This window comes from Ambystoma mexicanum, chromosome 12, assembly GCF_040938575.1.
Source record: "Ambystoma mexicanum isolate Mex_15411 chromosome 12, UKY_AmexF1_1, whole genome shotgun sequence".
Classification (NCBI taxonomy): domain Eukaryota; kingdom Metazoa; phylum Chordata; class Amphibia; order Caudata; family Ambystomatidae; genus Ambystoma; species Ambystoma mexicanum.
In genome coordinates, this window is record NC_090936.1 from 987,573,808 (window position 1) to 987,590,817 (window position 17,010).

At 47.1% G+C, this 17,010-nt stretch overlaps 1 protein-coding gene across 2 annotated transcripts in view; it reads right to left on the reverse strand.

Moving 5' to 3' along the window:
• Positions 1-17,010, reverse strand: part of LOC138514169 (rab-like protein 2A) — a 474,772-nt gene that overhangs the window by 363,938 nt on the left and 93,824 nt on the right. For both annotated transcript variants that reach the window (XM_069629476.1, XM_069629477.1), the window contains exon 2: positions 3,466-3,626. In XM_069629476.1, the coding sequence (XP_069485577.1) occupies positions 3,466-3,626 (161 nt within the window). The remainder of the gene's footprint in view (positions 1-3,465; positions 3,627-17,010) is intronic.

A 17,010-nucleotide genomic window follows, 5' to 3' on the forward strand; every position in this document is an offset into this window, starting at 1 on the left:
TCTAATTGGGCCGATGCCCCTCAGTTACAGCATCTTCACTGCAGCATATACGGCAGATAACATCACTATGCAGCAAAGGAAGAGCACTAACAGACATTGCAAGACAAGCTGCAAGCACACAAATGCCACCACATCTATCTGGCATACAAAACCCACAAGAGAGGTGGGGCACCTTAAGCTCCACTTGAAATGAGTGACAACACATGGATGTTAAATGGTGACTCAAAACTACAGTTTACAATCCATCAGAAACCTTGCAGACATACATTTTTAAATTTCAACCTCTGACAGTTTTGGCAGGGAGACACAAAGGGCCTCATGAGGCTAAACTAGTTTACCATTACCAGTGGCCGTTTTGCCAGTAATTTCATCCCATTCTGTTGAATAATCAACTAGAAATAATCCAGTTGGTGGTAATTCCACCATCTTCAATTTAATAAATCCAAACCCCAAATCTGATTACCGATTTTTACTGCTGCCGCCAGACTTAATTCGGCCAAAACTGCTCTATAAAGTTTAGTCCCGGTTGAAGAAGGCAGAAAACAACTATTAAGATAATTTTAACCTATCATTTTTCAGTTACTTTGCCATAAAGAATTTGTTTTCAATCTGTGCCCTATTAGTCACACAGAATGCTAAGGAAAGTAGCAACCATATGGGTGATCCATAGGTTGGACTAAAAGAAAAGAGGTGCACATTTATTAGAATCTGTGTTAAGGGCTATGTCCGGTCATCTCATTTGTGCTTTTATTTGAAAATCCCAGAATAGGTGCGATAAACATTTGCCACTAGCCACAGTGCTTTTAAATTAAAGAAATCCAAAATTGCTTAGGATGTCAGCTTGATGGGCAGATTTAATGACATTCCCACAACAATGCCAGTAGATGTGAGGAGACTATGAAGGTTTATGCATGCCAACATTTAAAAGACTAGAGTGAGCCATGACAGAAAAGACATGACTGAGCTACAGCTGGCCATTGGTTTAAGGAATATACTCAATTAGGTCACATAGTTGCATCTCTCAATTAAGAGCAAGGATTATGGAATAGATCGATCATCAGGTTATGTGCCTACCAGAACACTGAAGTGTCAAGACAACGATATAGCTTAAGCAGTGGCATCAGGTACAGCAACGCAAGTAAAGCAATGTTTTGGGGGATTTGTCAATTATGTTTGGGAGTGCTCGGATCAGTTCTGGATGTGAGGGCAACCGGTCAATTTGGCATTTAGTGTAGGAGGTATTCCTTGGACCTTGAGCATTGGAACAAGTGTAGATGCAATGCCATAGACCTTTGAGCACCTACGTGTGGCAGTTGCGGACTAGTGCTAGGCTCAGTTACCTGCACATCAAAGTGGTCATTTTCATCCAAGAGATATACTAGGCTTTGTCCCGGTTTCAGCATGGTCAATTGTGGTCTATGTCAATAGTGTCTGTTCCCGAAGGGCCTCCTGACATTGGTAGGCACTTGCCAATTTAACAGCAGACGATGTAACAGAGGCACATTACAACCCGCCATTCCCAAATGAGGCCTTTTCTCTGCCAGAGGATTCCTCGCCTTTGTCTTCTACTTGCTGTAGACAGTCTGTTTTTAGGTCGGACTAATCAGAGGTTTAGCTCTTTGCCAGAGCTCTTGAAGATGCATATTAGACGGACCTGGTGCTAATCAGTCTTCCATAAAATGAAGCAAGTGCATAAAGGAGAAAGCACAGTTATAGTGGTAGTCCTTTTCTAGGAATACATTGAACCGTGTTAAACAATGCTTTTAAAAAGGTTTTGTTTGTATAGCGATATAGGTTTTTCCACTTTTGTGTCATATTACATTGTTTTTGTTAGGGTTATTAGAAGCCAGATTTTTTTTTATTTTGCCCTTGCGTGAGTTTGCAGAAAGTGGGGATGACATCTGCAGATTTGTACAAAATTTGCAACAGATGACCATGTCCAACGAAATGCGCACAATCATCTTTTCTAAAAAGGCTGATGGGGACTGCCTAGCAGCGCATGGTCCAATTAGGTACTTACTTGTAACATTTAATCACTCCTAGTTCTACATTTCATCTTAAGTATACTTACTTGTGAGGTACAAACCTATACATTAGTTGAATTTGTTTCCAAATCCCTCAAGTCCAGCCCCTTCTATCTCATAACATCTCACTAAAGTTGTAGTCTTAGCCACTGGAACACATTTCCAAACTTGCTGTTCCAAACAATTGAAACGGTTTCCTTCAGTGATTAACAGTCAAATCCATCACGTCAAGACTAGTGAAAAATATATGTAATATACCAAACAACTGTGATATTCACACTGTGTAGGCTCATTATATGTGAACGACAATAGGTACAGCCTAATGAGGTGCTATAGTCAATTGCATTCAGGAAGAAGTCTAAAGTTGGACAGCACCTACTAGGAAGCCGATTAAGAAGCACAAATCAAAAGAACTAGATTTCAGGCAAAGATTTTGCCCTTAGAATGAAAGTATTTTCATGCTGTTCGCACACCGTCATGTGGAGTACATTTGAGAGAGGGTTAATACACCAACGCTACTTCTAGGTTAGATGGCAAACCCTTTTGTATTATTAATGGAGCTGTGACATCAAATGCTATGCTTGTATGAATAGTGTCATTAGTGCCCTTTTACCTAACAAACCAGAAATTACGCCCCACCTACTGCTTGAGAAATTATGCCCCAGCTACTAGCCTCCCCAAAACTAAATATAAAACCACTAGGGATAGAAGCAGTACTATCGGGTCTCCCACATTATGGACTCAGATACCACCCACCCTGAAACAAAAAGTAAAACCCCCATCAATGCTGTACTATTCCTTGCTCAAAAACACTGGCTATCAGCAAACACCCGAATGGGGAGGCGCTTGGGGTGAACGGGGTAGAGGAGGCAGTAACTCTACATTCCATCCCGATTTATTCCACTCCAATGCACTAATTTGTCAAGGATTAAAAGAGTATGATGGATTCCATGTTGAGGGCAATTAACAGGTTTTGGAACATTACAAAGTACTCTAAGGGCAAACACACAAAGAGTAACGCAATCCGACTTAACAGGGCAGGTCTTCCCTTAAGAGGTGCTGCAGCCTGCATATGGGTTGGTAGATCAAAGCCAATGGTCATTTATCCAATGAATATACATCATAAGAAAGCACCACCAAGTTTTGTTTGTTCATAGTATTGGCTAGTGGTATAATATAAATGGAGTATTACCCAGAACACCAGAGACGTGCCCCTATGCTTAGATGCCATAAAGTCCAACAAAACTATTGTACATGTTGGAATGGTGGTTTCTGTTGCTCCTTAAGAAAGAAGACCCAGCATAACACTGCTTGATAGATCACGATGCTAAGAAGAGTAGACAGCTTTTCCAACATTTGATTTATGAACAGTGTGTGGCTCTTGTGAACAGGTCAGTGGAGAGAAGAATGCTTTCGAAAAAAACAAAGTTGAAAATCTTACTTGGACTTCCCCACAGCACTGTCACCAAGGCAGATAATCTTGACGTTCTCCTCTGCATCATACTTCTCCTGATCCAGTTCTGGCACCCCATGTCCATCTCCGTCCATGGTGGGTCTGCAGGGTACAATATTCTGATCCCCCTTTGCTGAACACACTTCTTTCTGTAAGGGCCAAACAGAGCAATTTAACCAGAATCTTGAATAAAGAAGATTGTTGTTTAATACTGAAATAATAGACATATGATAATCTCTCACTTGTGCGAAACTGACCTATTTTTTATTTTATTATGTTTTATTGTGGCAATAAACCACGAGACTGCGGGCCAATACTGCCCCAGGTAATGCCCCCGGGGCCGTAGTTCCAGGCCCGAGCGTAGCGAGGGCCTTAACGAAGCCCCGGGGGCATTACCTGGGGCAGTATTGGCCCACAGTCGAGGGGCTTATTGCCATTAGTAGCCCGGCCGTTAGACCGGGGTACTAATTGCTTTTTTTCTGTTCCGAAACATGATTCGGAACAGATTTTTTTTTTCCTTTAATAAATTTTAAAAAAGCATAAAAAAAATGGGCGCCAAGAAAGGGAAAACTGACTACGTTTTGACTACTAAAATTTTTTAAAAAGTACCGCGGTCTCTGCCGGGGGACAATGGAAGCCTCCAGCCGTGCGGAGGCTTGGAGCATGGATGGCCCCGCTCCAAGTCTCCAAACGGCTGGAGGTTTCCATTCCATCGTCCCCCGCCGCAGACTGCGAGATAGAAGGTAAGTGGGGTGGGAGGAGGGAGGAGGAAAGGGGAAAAAAAATGTCTTACCCGAGTCCCCGGCAGGGGACAAGGTAAGCCTCCAGCCATGGCGAGGCTCGGAGCGGGGATTGCCCCTTTTCGTGCCTCCTCATTGGCAGAGGGGCTGCATCGCCCCTCGCCGGGAACAGAGTAGCCGGCTCACACAGCAATACCGTGTGGTGTGGCTCGCAAATGAGCCAATCACCACACAGTATTCCTGTTCAGCCGCGCGTCCCGGGTACTTATGGTTATTACATTGTAAACCTTTAACATTACTCCAATAATTACTATTCCATTCAGCCAAAAATCAAATGGAATCAATATCCAATTCTGGATCCTTGGCCTAATGCCGACTTCACCAATTTTAGAGCTGCAATTGTTAATCCAATTTTCTCAGCCATCATCAACCCCTCTCACCATTCATCTGCAGTCGTTGAATCATGCAGATTGATGTAATGACCCAAATGTAATGTTCTAATTTCGGTAAGTCCTGGGCAGTTTACTATGAAATGCTTTGTCTCCATTATCTCCTGGTCATTGCAGAAACAATACTTGGTCTTGTGGGGTTTAATCTGTTTTCTTAATAGCAAGACCTCTTTTGTAGGTAATATGTTCAGTCTGCATCTCAACAAAAGGCCTCGATAATAGGCTGATGGGAATCTTATTAGGTATTTCGATGGCATGTTAAGTTTCTTTGATTCCCAAGTGATGTTAAAAACATGCCTGTTGTTGTACTTCATCTCTAGGGTTTCAATCCAGTCCTTTCCCTGCAGGATCTTTTTTGCTTTGGTGGGTTCCTTTGTTAACATTTCTGCCTCAATGCTATTGGTCTTCAGAAATTCACTGCATCGGTTCCCCCAATATTTGAGATATTTATCAATCGACTCCTGTTCAAGATCTCAAAAGGGACCAGAGGTGAATTCATTACACATTTCCCGTATAAAGACATGGTTTTCTACATGGTTATTGACAACCGAGATTGGAGTTTTGGCTCATGTCTTATCATATAACCTGGTAGGGAGTTTGGTAGTCTTAAAATCTTCCAGGAAAAAAAAAAAAAAACATTTCCCAGGCTCAGTAGTGTCTCACTTTCATACGTCAGACATGCCATCACCTTTGGTCTATAAAAAGACTGCATGGCAATCAGAATTTCCTTTATCGATTGTGGAAGGATCTCCCCTGGTTTGTCAGCTTTGTAAGTTTTTCTTTAATCAGTTGGTATTGGCCTAGTTAATTAATATTTTTGTTTATCCCCACTCCCAGGTAGATTATAGAGTCTACCTTCTCAAAACTCTGGCCATTGATAGTCCAGTTAAAGATTTTCCCCTTTTGTCTGGAGCCTCGAGTTGACATGATTTTGTATTTCTTCTTGTTTGCCTTCATTGAATTCTCATCTAAGAAGTCTTTGACTGTGTCTAGCCGACTTTGCAGACCAACTGCCATCTGATCTACAAAGACCAGATCGGCTGTGTAAAGGATCCATGGGATTACCCGCTTGTTCATTTTTGGTGGAAATGCGCTGATTTTTCTGTGACTTGTGCATATCTGCCATATACAGGGCAAACAGTAATGGGGCCACTGCACAATCTTGCTTTATCCCTCTGTATGTATAGATCTTTCTCAAGATGGTGCTCTCTCTTGTAAGGCGCACCTGGATCGATGTACCAGTGTACAGTGATTGAATTGCCTCTAAATCCTTGGGACAATTCCACCGCTTCAATTTTCTCCACAAGTGTTCACGACAAACTCCATCGAACGCTTGTACTAAGTCAATAAACCCAAGATAAATGTTGGTATTTGTTGCAAGCGCACGCTGTTTTAGCAGATTCAAAATTAAAAGGTTTAGTGAAGTGCCTACTCCAGTTATTTATTTATTTTATTTGAAAAATCTACAGTTTTAACATATGTAAAAACTTTTGTTTCAATTCTACTGACATTGCACCAAACTCCTCCAAAACCAATAGCTATTCACATCAAGGAAAGGAAGAAGGCAGATCAGAAACAAAGATAAGAATACATCAGCCAGTTTGTACACAGCATGCAAGAAATCAATTCATTCTCTGTTCATTTTCACCAGAACACAGAATTGAGTCTTAAAATCACGGCTCAAAACGGGCATTTCAGAAGTGCATTTAGATAGTTTACAATTGCACCAACATGTTTTGCATTTGCACCAGATGAAATCTTAAGCCACCAAGTGAACATATCATCATCATCATCTAAGGGAGAAAATTGACGCAAGGCACTAGTTTTCTCGCACTCAATTAGGTGTTTCAGCGATTCAACTGCCAATGAACAGAAGCGACAGATTGTCTTTTCGTTGCCAAAGTATTTCCTTAGATTTCAAGATATTCAATCGAAACCTGAGTAATTGCTCGCGATAGTAGCGAGAAGGAGAATGCATTAAATAATGCAACTGAAGATTTAGCTTTTTTTGACCAATGTCTAGCCAGTATGTTGAAGATCGCTTTTCTCGTTTATCTATGTTGATGATCCAAGCCCAAGACTCTAATTTCTTTTTTGCAACTTGTGGTCTAGTCAAAAGATCAAACTCAGATTCCTGCGGCATCAACCCACGCTTGTACTCAGACGCCACATATCTAATAAGGTAGCATTGGTATCAACATAGAATTTGTTGAATATTTGATAGGCGGGCATTGGATTCTCAGACATTTTTCGCAATAATGTGATTGATTTCCAAATCACATGGCTATGCAGTGAGTTCAATGACAGTTCATCACGTAAAGATATCATTGAGACGCATTGTGGTACATGGAGAACATAGCGCCAAAAACGCCCCTCTAGAGAATTCCAAATGCACTCGCTGATGTTCCAGCTGACCTCAGCACCAAAAGTTAGTATAGGTACTACCTTTTGTAAGTAGAACATTAAGACCGGGGATAATGAAAATTTGCAATAACTTGTTTATTTTTGCCGCTTGAAAGGCAAGACTCATGGTTTTTAATTTCAGGTCTTTCACTCATTGATGTTCGCAAATGGAAATGTTAAACTGCACACCCAACTATCTTATTGAGTCTACAGTGTCAAGGAACTGGCCGTCTACAGTCCACCTAAACGCCTTTGCCTTTTTACTTGAAGCTGTGCCGATTGCCACAATTTTTGTTTTTTCAGTGTTAATTGTGAGCTCATTGATCGTTAGGTTCTCAAGAGTTGAGCAACCTTTGGAGACCAATTTGAGTTCTATCAATTAGCACCAGATCATCTGCGTAGGCAATGCAACTTACTGGAACTTGGTTAACCTTTGGGGAAACCCAGTGGACAGGACCTAGATGATCCTGTAAATCAGCCAAAAATAGTTTGAACAGATCCACGGCAAGGGGGCACCCCTGCTTTACACCCCTTGCCGTTGGAATGGGATCGGACAGGTCTCCATTTCTATTTAGGCTTACCCGGATTGAGGTGTTCAAGTGAAGAGCCATAATTGGATCAAGAATATTTGATGGGCACTTCCACTTTCTTAATTTGTTCCAGATATAAAGGTTATTTTATAAAGGTTAATTTGTTCCAGTTATAAAGGCGGTCTGTCTAGGATCCATTATATGTGCCTTTTTAGTCCATTGTTTTAGGTCTCTCAACAGAAGTGAAGCAAACAATTTCCCAATCGAGTCTAAAAGGGCCATCGGCTGATAATTGGATGGATTCTCGCTGTCTCTTTTTTTATAAATTGGGGGGACTACTATTGCATCTTTCCACGTCACTGGTAGAGTTTTAGTTCATAGAATTAAAGTAAATAATGAGGTAATTAGGTCTCCCCAGCACTCCTCGTTGGTCTAAGGCATAATTTGAGATGCCGTCCGGGCCAGCAGCCCTCAACTGGCTGTGGTTTTTAATCATCCTCAGTATTTCTGCACAATCGAAATCCAACTTCCATGTGCTTAGTTCTTTACTACATACTTCGTACTCTCATTTGCTTTTCTTCTTAAATAATGCTGTGTAATGCTCCACCCAGCATTCTACTGACACCTGGCCTACAGCAGTGGCCGCTTAGAAGTCATCCCCCCCTCATTAATGATCTCCCATACATTTCTGCCATTATTGGCACATACTGCAGCTCACATTTCTTCTGCATCACCTTGAGGCTGTTTCTCTATGGTGGCTTCAAGCCAATTCTTTTAGCTTTAGCTTGTTTGCATTTCCTGACCTTTTCCAGGTTCTTCTTGGGGTCAGATGTACGTAGTAGTCTCAGTTCTGCTCTATATTTTTTCCTTTTTGTCACTAGATCTTTATCATAGGCATGCGTCCTTTCCAATATTGGTTTCTTAGTGAAGTCTCTTGATTTCAAATTCTTTTAATATCCACCTATATTCCACACCCTCTGGGTTTTCCCCACACATTTTTCGTATCTCTTTGCAAGTTTCAGTAATTCTTTCTGCTTTATCCTCAATTTATTCAACCCCCAGGTTACTTCAACGGGGTCCATCATCCAAGTCTTCTGATGTTTCATAGGTGTTTCCATTTAAATCCTCAGCAGGTCACCATCACTTGCTTTTTGCTTTTGAACTCTGAACAGCTTAATCCATGGTTTTGTCTTTTCAGATACAAAAACAAGTCCAAGGAAGTTTGGCTTGAGCCACTGGACCAGGTATCAGCGCCATTGAGGCCCCCATTGGTTTGACCATTTAACATCTGCATATCCCGAATTTCCATTTCATTCATCCAGCGTAAAGCTCTTCCTTTCAGCTATGGCTCTGTAATCAGCTTTCTTTTTTTTGTTAGTTATTTCTTATTTAAGTCAGCGCATATCATAATTAACTGATTTATTTCCTCTAGCATTGATTTGGCCACCTCTTTCATTATATCCTCAAGAAAAGTCTCTATTTGGGGCATATTTTCACTACAGTATGTTTTGATTATTAACAGTTTGAGTTCCGTTTTCTCAAGTTGTTTACTTATTTTCGCTATCTACACGAAGGGATTGGGAATAAGATGTTCTATTACCTTTAAGCCAGCATCGATTTTAACCAAGGTTATGAGCCCAGCATAAGGTCTTCCCATATCTCCTTTCCTAGCTGGGTTTATATATAGTTTTCACATAATGGCTTGCTTCTTATCCATATCTCCTGAAGACATACGATTTCATTTTGCCCAAGGGTGTCATCCTCCCCCGAACACAGGTGTTTAAATCCACATGTGTTCCATGAGGCAGATGCAAGTCTCAGTTCGTCATCCTTCTCATTCTACTGTTTATTGGTTGCATGGGCTCCCGCAATACAAGACCAGTCGAGTTTTCTCTCTGCATTGAATTTTAGACTATCGGCTTTAAAAACTTTCTAGATTTATCTATGGTCAATTTTAGAGTTTTATCCAGATGATCTGGCCCATTTAGTTCAGGGGTTGGGGGCGGGGTTATCTTTGTTTCCCATTTTTTGTTGCCAAATCGTTACGTTTTTTGTTTCATTTCTCCTCTCACTCAGGGTTCTGGAAGTAAATTTTGATTGTGTTTTCCAGTCTTATTTCGTAGCCTAAAAGGGCTATTTTGTGTCTTGCTCCTAAGACTAATTCTTTAATTGCTGATGAGTACAGATGTAGGGTTACCGAGTCCGATCTTCTTTCATTAACAAATTCCACTATTCGGATATCATCCGATGATCGGAGTAATTTTCGGAATCGTTTTAGTAGCTTCATCACTTTTTCTCTATTTAGGATAATTTTTGGGGAATCTTTCATAGTTCTTTCCAGCCGAACGTTATGCATCCCTTTTCCTCTGATGTCTTTTTTCCCCCGCTCCTAATTATACTTGGGGAGTATACTTCCTTGAATCTGCTGTTAGCTTTACTAGACTCCCTCGGTTCTTTCTCCTTCGTTTTATTTGGCGTTTTGTTACCATTGATAGCATCCTTTCTTTTATCCTCCAAAGTTCTGTATTTTACTCATTTTTCATCACTCTTGGTTGCGGTTTCATCACTTAAACCAGTCTTCATTTTGTTTCGATTGCCTTAGTTTTTTTCCAGTAACATTACCTTTTGATGAGGTATTGGCGTTCAATCTCGTACTTTTTTTTATATTTCCTCCCATTCTGAGGAACTCCAATTTTCCCAGTCTTCTTCCTCCTGGTTTTTCTCTAGAAGCTATCAGGTCACTCAGACCAGTGTCCTACTCAGCATCTTTGTAATCCCAATCATCAACATCTCCACTTCTTACTAGTGAGTCGTCCAACTGATGCGTTTCAGCAGATTCCTCTGGAATGAGCATTTCTCTTCTTGCTTTCTTCTAATCTACCTGGGAGTCGGCACATTGGGTCAGATCCAGTTTAGGCGGGGTTCTTATATTTCTTAGGAATTATCTTGATTCACTTCATTTAATTTCCTTTTAGGGATTCCTTTCAGTCCCTTCTTTCCTTTTGTAAGTGGAGGTGTTCCTTTATTTCAGTGGTTTCATTCTTCTCTAATATGGCTACTCCCTGAAAGATGGGAACATTTGTTTTCCCCCGATTAGTTCCTGCTTTGTGGGTTAAAAGAATCCCTGTCCACCTCCTTTAAACAAGTCTACTGTTTATCCGTTGATTAGGGCCCGGTCCTTGGTCCTTTATTTCCCTCTGGAGGATGAAGCTTATTGTGGTAGTTAATGATTTTGGTTCTTCTTTGGGAAGTAGCATTAGCATTGTCCCTCAGAATTAAGTTAGCTTTTCTCTTTTGAATAGATTCCACTATCTCTAGGTCCAGCTGCACATGTGAATGATAGTTAGCTTCAGATTTTTTTTATGGCAGTTTCTCACCCACACATTCTTCTAGGACCGCCTCCATTAGTAATGAATCATTAATTGCACAATCAATATTGCCATAGATTGGTTAGATCAGCTTCGTTAACTAATCTCAGTTCCATTTTCTTCATGAATCGTTCTAGCTCTAACATCTGAGAGTTAGTCTTAGCATTTCCTACCTGAAAGTCTTGCAGTGATGTATTTATTGTTTCGTACAACTTTAGGAATGGGGCAACTGCCGTTGTCAGCGTAGCCATTACTGTATTTTGTATGTGAACTAGGTCAATCCCTTTTGCAGGTTTGGCTCTACTCCATTCCTCCTCTTTACCCTTCTTGTTTAGTGGTTCCTCGTTTCTTTCCTTGGACACACACATACTCTGAGTATCTATCTCTTGACTGACAATTACTGTACTATTTTGATCTTGAGGTAGTGGTGCCCTGCTAGCATCCGGCACGCACCATTCCATAGTTCTTTCGCCCGACTGTTGTGTCAGCAAGGCCGCCTTGTTATCCAATGCTGCAATTTTCTCATTTATAAAAGATAGGCTTTTTGCATTTCTCTTACCCATTCCTTCCAGTTAGGGCAGTAAGATCTTGAATGGAACAAGTTACTTACCTGTAACTGTTGTTCTCCAGCATGGGTCTGGCATGGATTCACATGCTCATGAATATTCCCCGTCGTCAGGCTGGGAATCCTCGGTAAAGAAAAAACCAGTATCAGTTTTGTTTCTGATCTGTCTTTCGTAGTAATAACCAATCACTGGTCTCTGCGTCATACTGACCACAGCCAATGACTGCCCTCTACCTAAGCACCGCCTCTGGCAGCCATCTTCAGATTTGGAAGCACGTGAAGTGGCAGTATGACCAAGTGAAGAGCCGCAGAGGGGTAGGCGGGAGGGTTCGCATGTGAATCCATGCCAGACCCATGCTGGAGAACAACAGTTACAGGTAAGTAACTTGTTCCTTCTCCAGCATGGGGTCTGGCATGGATTCACATGCTCATGAATAAAGAATACATAGCAGTACACACATGCACAACCACGGGAGGTGGCAAAGGCTCAACATTAAGCATCACATCAACTCAACATTAAGCATCTTACCTCCTCACCAGGCTCACCTCAGGCGAACAGGTTGCGCAGCACTACTTGGCCGACCCTGGACTCCTCCCTGGAATCCCGGTCGACGCAGTAGAATTTCGTGAAGGTGTGCGTCGACCTCCACGTAGCAGCCCTGCATATGTCCAGCAGGGGCACACCAGATAGGAACGCCGTGGTAGCTGCGATCGCTCTGGTGGAATGGGCTCTCGGACGGCCAGGCAGCGGTCGGTTTGCCAACCGGTGACAGCACATGATACAGCCGGAGAGCCATCTGGAGATGGAAGCCTTCGAGAGAGCCTTCCCCTGATTGACAGGTCCAAAGTTCACAAAGAGTTGTGACGTCTTCCGAAAACCCTTCGTGCGGTCCACGTAGAACTTCAGCGCTCTAGCTACATCCAGCAAGTGCAAAGTCCTCTCAGCCGGCGACGAAGGCGACGGGAAGAACACAGGTAACACCAAGGGTTCGTTGAGATGGAAGTCCGACGGTACCTTGGGCATGAAGGAGGGGTGCGTCCTGAGCACTACCCTCGTGTCGTGGAAAGTCAAGTACGGGGCCTTGCAGGAAAGGGCCTGGATCTCTCCCACTCGTCGTGCGGAGGTGATGGCCACAAGAAAAGCTGTTTTCCACGATAGAAACTTCAACGGGGCCGAGTGCAGAGGCTCGAACGGAGGTCCCATGAGCTTGGTCAGCACCACGTTGAGCTCCCACGCCGGGGCCGGAGCCTTCACCGGCGGGAACGATCTGAACAGTCCCTTCATGAACTCTTTCACCAGACGATGAGACCACAAGGACGTCCGGCCCGTGGTTCTGGTGTATCGGGAGATCGCAGCAAGATGAATCTTGATGGACGCATGTGCCAGACCAGCTTTGGCCAGCGTCAGCAGGTACGGCAGTACTTGGGGAGCCGTAATCCGTAGAGGGTTAATCTTCTGTGCCTGGCACCAGACAGAGAACCTCTTCCATTTGTGTCCGTAGCATTTAAGAGTCGAGGACGCCCTGGCCTTTGCAAGAACCTCTCTGCAATCGGCCGGTATGTCGTATCCTCCAAACTCTAGTGCTGCAGGAGCCAGGCCTGCAAGTTCAGCGACTTCGGGTCGTGGTGGAGGATGGCGCCTCCTTCCCTGGAGAGTAGATCCGCGTCCGCCGGCAGCTTGATTGGCGGGGACGCTGACAAGTCCAGAAGGTCCGGGAACCATATCTGCCTCGGCCACGCAGGTGCGACGAGGATCATCCTGCACCGTGACCTCTTGAGCTGGTTGACGAGCCGGATTAGCAGAGGCAAGGGAGGGAACGCGTAGAGGAACAGGCCCTCCCAGGGGAACGAGAAAGCATCGCCCATGCTCCTCGTCTGGGGAAACCTGCTGGCGAACCTCCGGCACTTGGTGTTCGTCGCCGTCGCGAACAGGTCGATCTGGGGTGTGCCCCACCGTCGGAAGAGGCGATCCACCAGATCCTGCCGTAGTTCCCACTCGTGGCACGAGCGCAGCTCCCTGCTGAGTGAGTCGGCGATGGTGTTTTTTATCCCTGCCAGATGAAACGGCACCAGAAAAATCCCTTGGGCGACGGCCCAATGCCACAGGTCCTGCGCCTCCTTGGACAGCGCTGGGGACCTGGTTCCGCCCTGTTTCCTGATGTAAAACGTGGTGGTGGTGGTGTTGTCGGTGAAGATCCTCACCACCTTGCCCTTGAGGGACGGAAGGAAGGACCTGAGGGCCCAAAACACTGCACGGAGCTCCAGGACGTTGATATGTAGGGACTTCTCCGTCGGGAGCCAGAGTCCCCTTGCGTGCAGATTTTCGGTGTGCGCTCCCCACCCTTCCAGGGAGGCATCCGTGGTCACAGTCTCCTGGTGGGCTGGGGTCTGGAAGTCCATGCCCGCCGTCAGATGCGCGCGGGTGCCCCACCACCGTATCGCTCGTCGGAAACTCTCGTCGAGCTTGATCCTTTCCTCGAAGCTGCCCGTCGTCTGGATCCAGCGCGCATCCAGGAATTCTTGCAACGGGCGCATCCGGAGCCTGCACAAGGGAATGAGGTAGATGCAGGAAGACATCATCCCGAGGAGGGACTTGATGGACCTCACTTTGGCCGCGTCGGCCACCAACATCCGTTGCACCTTGCCCAAGATGGTCCTGGTCCTCTCCTCCGACGGGGAGGCCAGAAGGGACACTGTGTCGAGCCTCGCTCCCAGAAACAGTGCGACTTGCGCGGGCACCAGGTGGGATTTGGCGTAGTTCACGGAGAATCCCAGGTCCGTGAGGAGTTGGACGGTCCTTGCCGTGTGGACCACGGCGAGCTCCCTCGTCTTGGCGCGGATGAGCCAGTCGTCCAGGTAGGGGTAGACGTGGATCCCCTCGCGGCGCAGCTGCGCCGCCACCGGTGCAAGGCACTTGGTGAATACCCTGGGTGCCGACCGTAGTCCGAAGGGAAGGGCTTTGAACTGGTAATGACGCCCTTGGACCACGAATCTGAGGAATTTGCGGTGCCCCTTTAGGATGGGAATGTGGAAGTAGGCATCCTCCAAATCCAACGACGATAGGAAGTCTCCTTCCTCCAGCTGACCCAGGACGTGCTGGAGGGTGACCATCCGGAACTTCTGCGCCTTGATGAACTTGTTCAGACGTCGCAGGTCCAGGATGGGGCGCCATCCTCCCGTCTTCTTCTTCACGAGGAAGTATCTCGAGTAGACTCCGGAGCCCCGAAACCTCTTTGGGACGAGTTTGATGGCGCCCTTTCTGAGCATCGCCTTTACCTCCAGGAGAAGTTGAGGGACGTGAAGTTCTTTCCTGGCCACGGGGGGGACGCGCGGGCACCTTCTTTGAAACTCGAGCGCGTGGCCCCGGGCCAGGGCGTCCAGCACCCAACGGTCGGTGGAGATGGACTCCCACACGCTGACGAAGCCCGCCAGCCGGCCTCCCACCGGGGTGCTTCGGTGGGGGCCCGACCCCACGGCCGGTTCAATCCTGCTTGGACGCGGCCTTGCCGCCTTGACCTCCTTGGCGACGACGGCGGGGTCCGCTAGACTTGCCTCGTCCTCTGTAGGCCTCTTGCGACGACGAGCGGGCCGCTTGACGGTAGGAAGCGAAACCGCCGCCGGAACCTTTGGAGGCGCCCTTGCCTCCGCCGCTCCGAAAGGGCGTCCGTCGTTGCAGGACTCCAAGGGCCCGGGCCGTCTCAGTATCCGCCTTGATGGCCTGAAGGGAATCGTCCACTGTCTTCCCAAACAGGTTGTTCCCGTCGAAGGGCATGTCCAGGACTCTGGTCTGGACGTCCTGCCGGAAGTCCGTAGCTTTGAGCCATCCACGACGTCGAAGGCAAACACCGTTGCCCAGCTGGCGGAATCCAGTGTCGGCGATGTCCGTCGCCACGGTGATGGCGTGGTCCGAGGCCACCTCACCTTCCTGCAGGATCTCAAGGGCCTCCGCCCTCTTGTCGTCCGGCAGAAAATCCAGCAGGGGAGCCATCTTGTACCAGAGCTCCCTGTCGTAGCGGGCCACGATAGCCAAGGCGTTGGCCGCTTTAATCGTCGTCGCTGCCGACGAGATGACTCTACGCCCCATAGTATCCAATTTCTTTCCCTCGCCGTCCGGCGGGGAAGTCGATGTGGAGGCCGCACCCCCCCCCGCTTTCTTCCTGGCTGCCGCGGAGACGACGGAGTCCGGGGTAGGCTGCGCCCGGAGGCATAGGGGGGCCGTGTCCGGGACCCGGTACTTTTTCTCGTACCGGTCTCTTCTAGCTGGCTTCGTGGAAGGGTTCTTGAGGAGGGAAAGGCCCTCATCCCAAATGTCGTCCAACAGAGGCACTGCGAGGACCGTCTTCCTCTTGGCCTCGCGCCGCTGATAAAGGAAGCCTTCCTTTTTCTTCTCCTCAGGGCAGAGTTGGAAAAGCTCGGAAGCCCTGGAGATCATGGAGTGGAAAGATCCGATCTCGTCGGGCGGAGAGGCCCTGGTGGGAGGCGACGACGGAAAATCCTCGTCGTATGCCTCGTCGTCCGTACCCGTCGCTGCCGTGTCAGTCCCCGTATCATCCCCTCGGGTGGACGGGGAGGAGGGCTGGAAGGGGCGCGACGGTTGAAAAGGAGGTGGTGGATGGATCCTTCTTTTCTTGGTAGGGGGAACACCAGAAGGTCCCGGTTCTGGATCCCCCGACGGGAGAGGTTCCTCCGTCGGTAACGGTAGCCTCGTCCTTATCTCGGAGCATAAGGACTGTATGGCCAACAAAATGGCCGCCGAGTTGTCTTGCGGCGCTGGCAGAGGGGAATCCGACGGGCGAGCAGGGGCCCCGTCGGTATCCTCGACGAGGTCGTCGTCGTCACCTGCGTCGGGGTCCATTCCGACGGGCTGGCCTTCTTCCACGCCTAGGCCGTGGCTTAAGACCTCGATCAGCTCCTCTTCCGAGGTTGAGGCCGACTCTACGACGACGCCCTGCCCCCCCTTCTTCCCCACGGAGGGTTTCACGGGGGTCCTATCGATGGGCACAAAGGAAGACTCCCTCCGAGGAGGCAGGGAGATTCTGGGCCCTGAGGTCGCCACCACTGGTGCAGCCACCACAGGCTGAGCCAGGGCCGCCGCGACCGTTTCGATAGAGGGCTTGGTCGGATGGATCAAGGCCTTCACCACCTTAGGTGCGCTCACCGCCTTATCCTTGAGGGAGGGGGCACTGCCACGCTCCTCCTCTGCCTTAGAGCTCGACCGGGGCCTCTCCAGGAGCTTCGCCGGGTGCTCGGCCTTCCTCTTACCCGACCCAGAGCGTTGGCTCGTGGTTGATGGTGCCGGGGAGGGTGCGCCCTGCCTGGCGCCCGTAGAGCCCGACCATTCGGCGCTCCCGGTGCCAGCGGACTCGCGGTGCTTGGCCTTATGTTGGGCCCCCGTCGCCGGGGCGCCCTCAAAGGTCTTAGAAGACCGCTCGGATTTCTTCTTCTTCTCGCCAGACGGGCTCTTACCCTCCAGCCAGT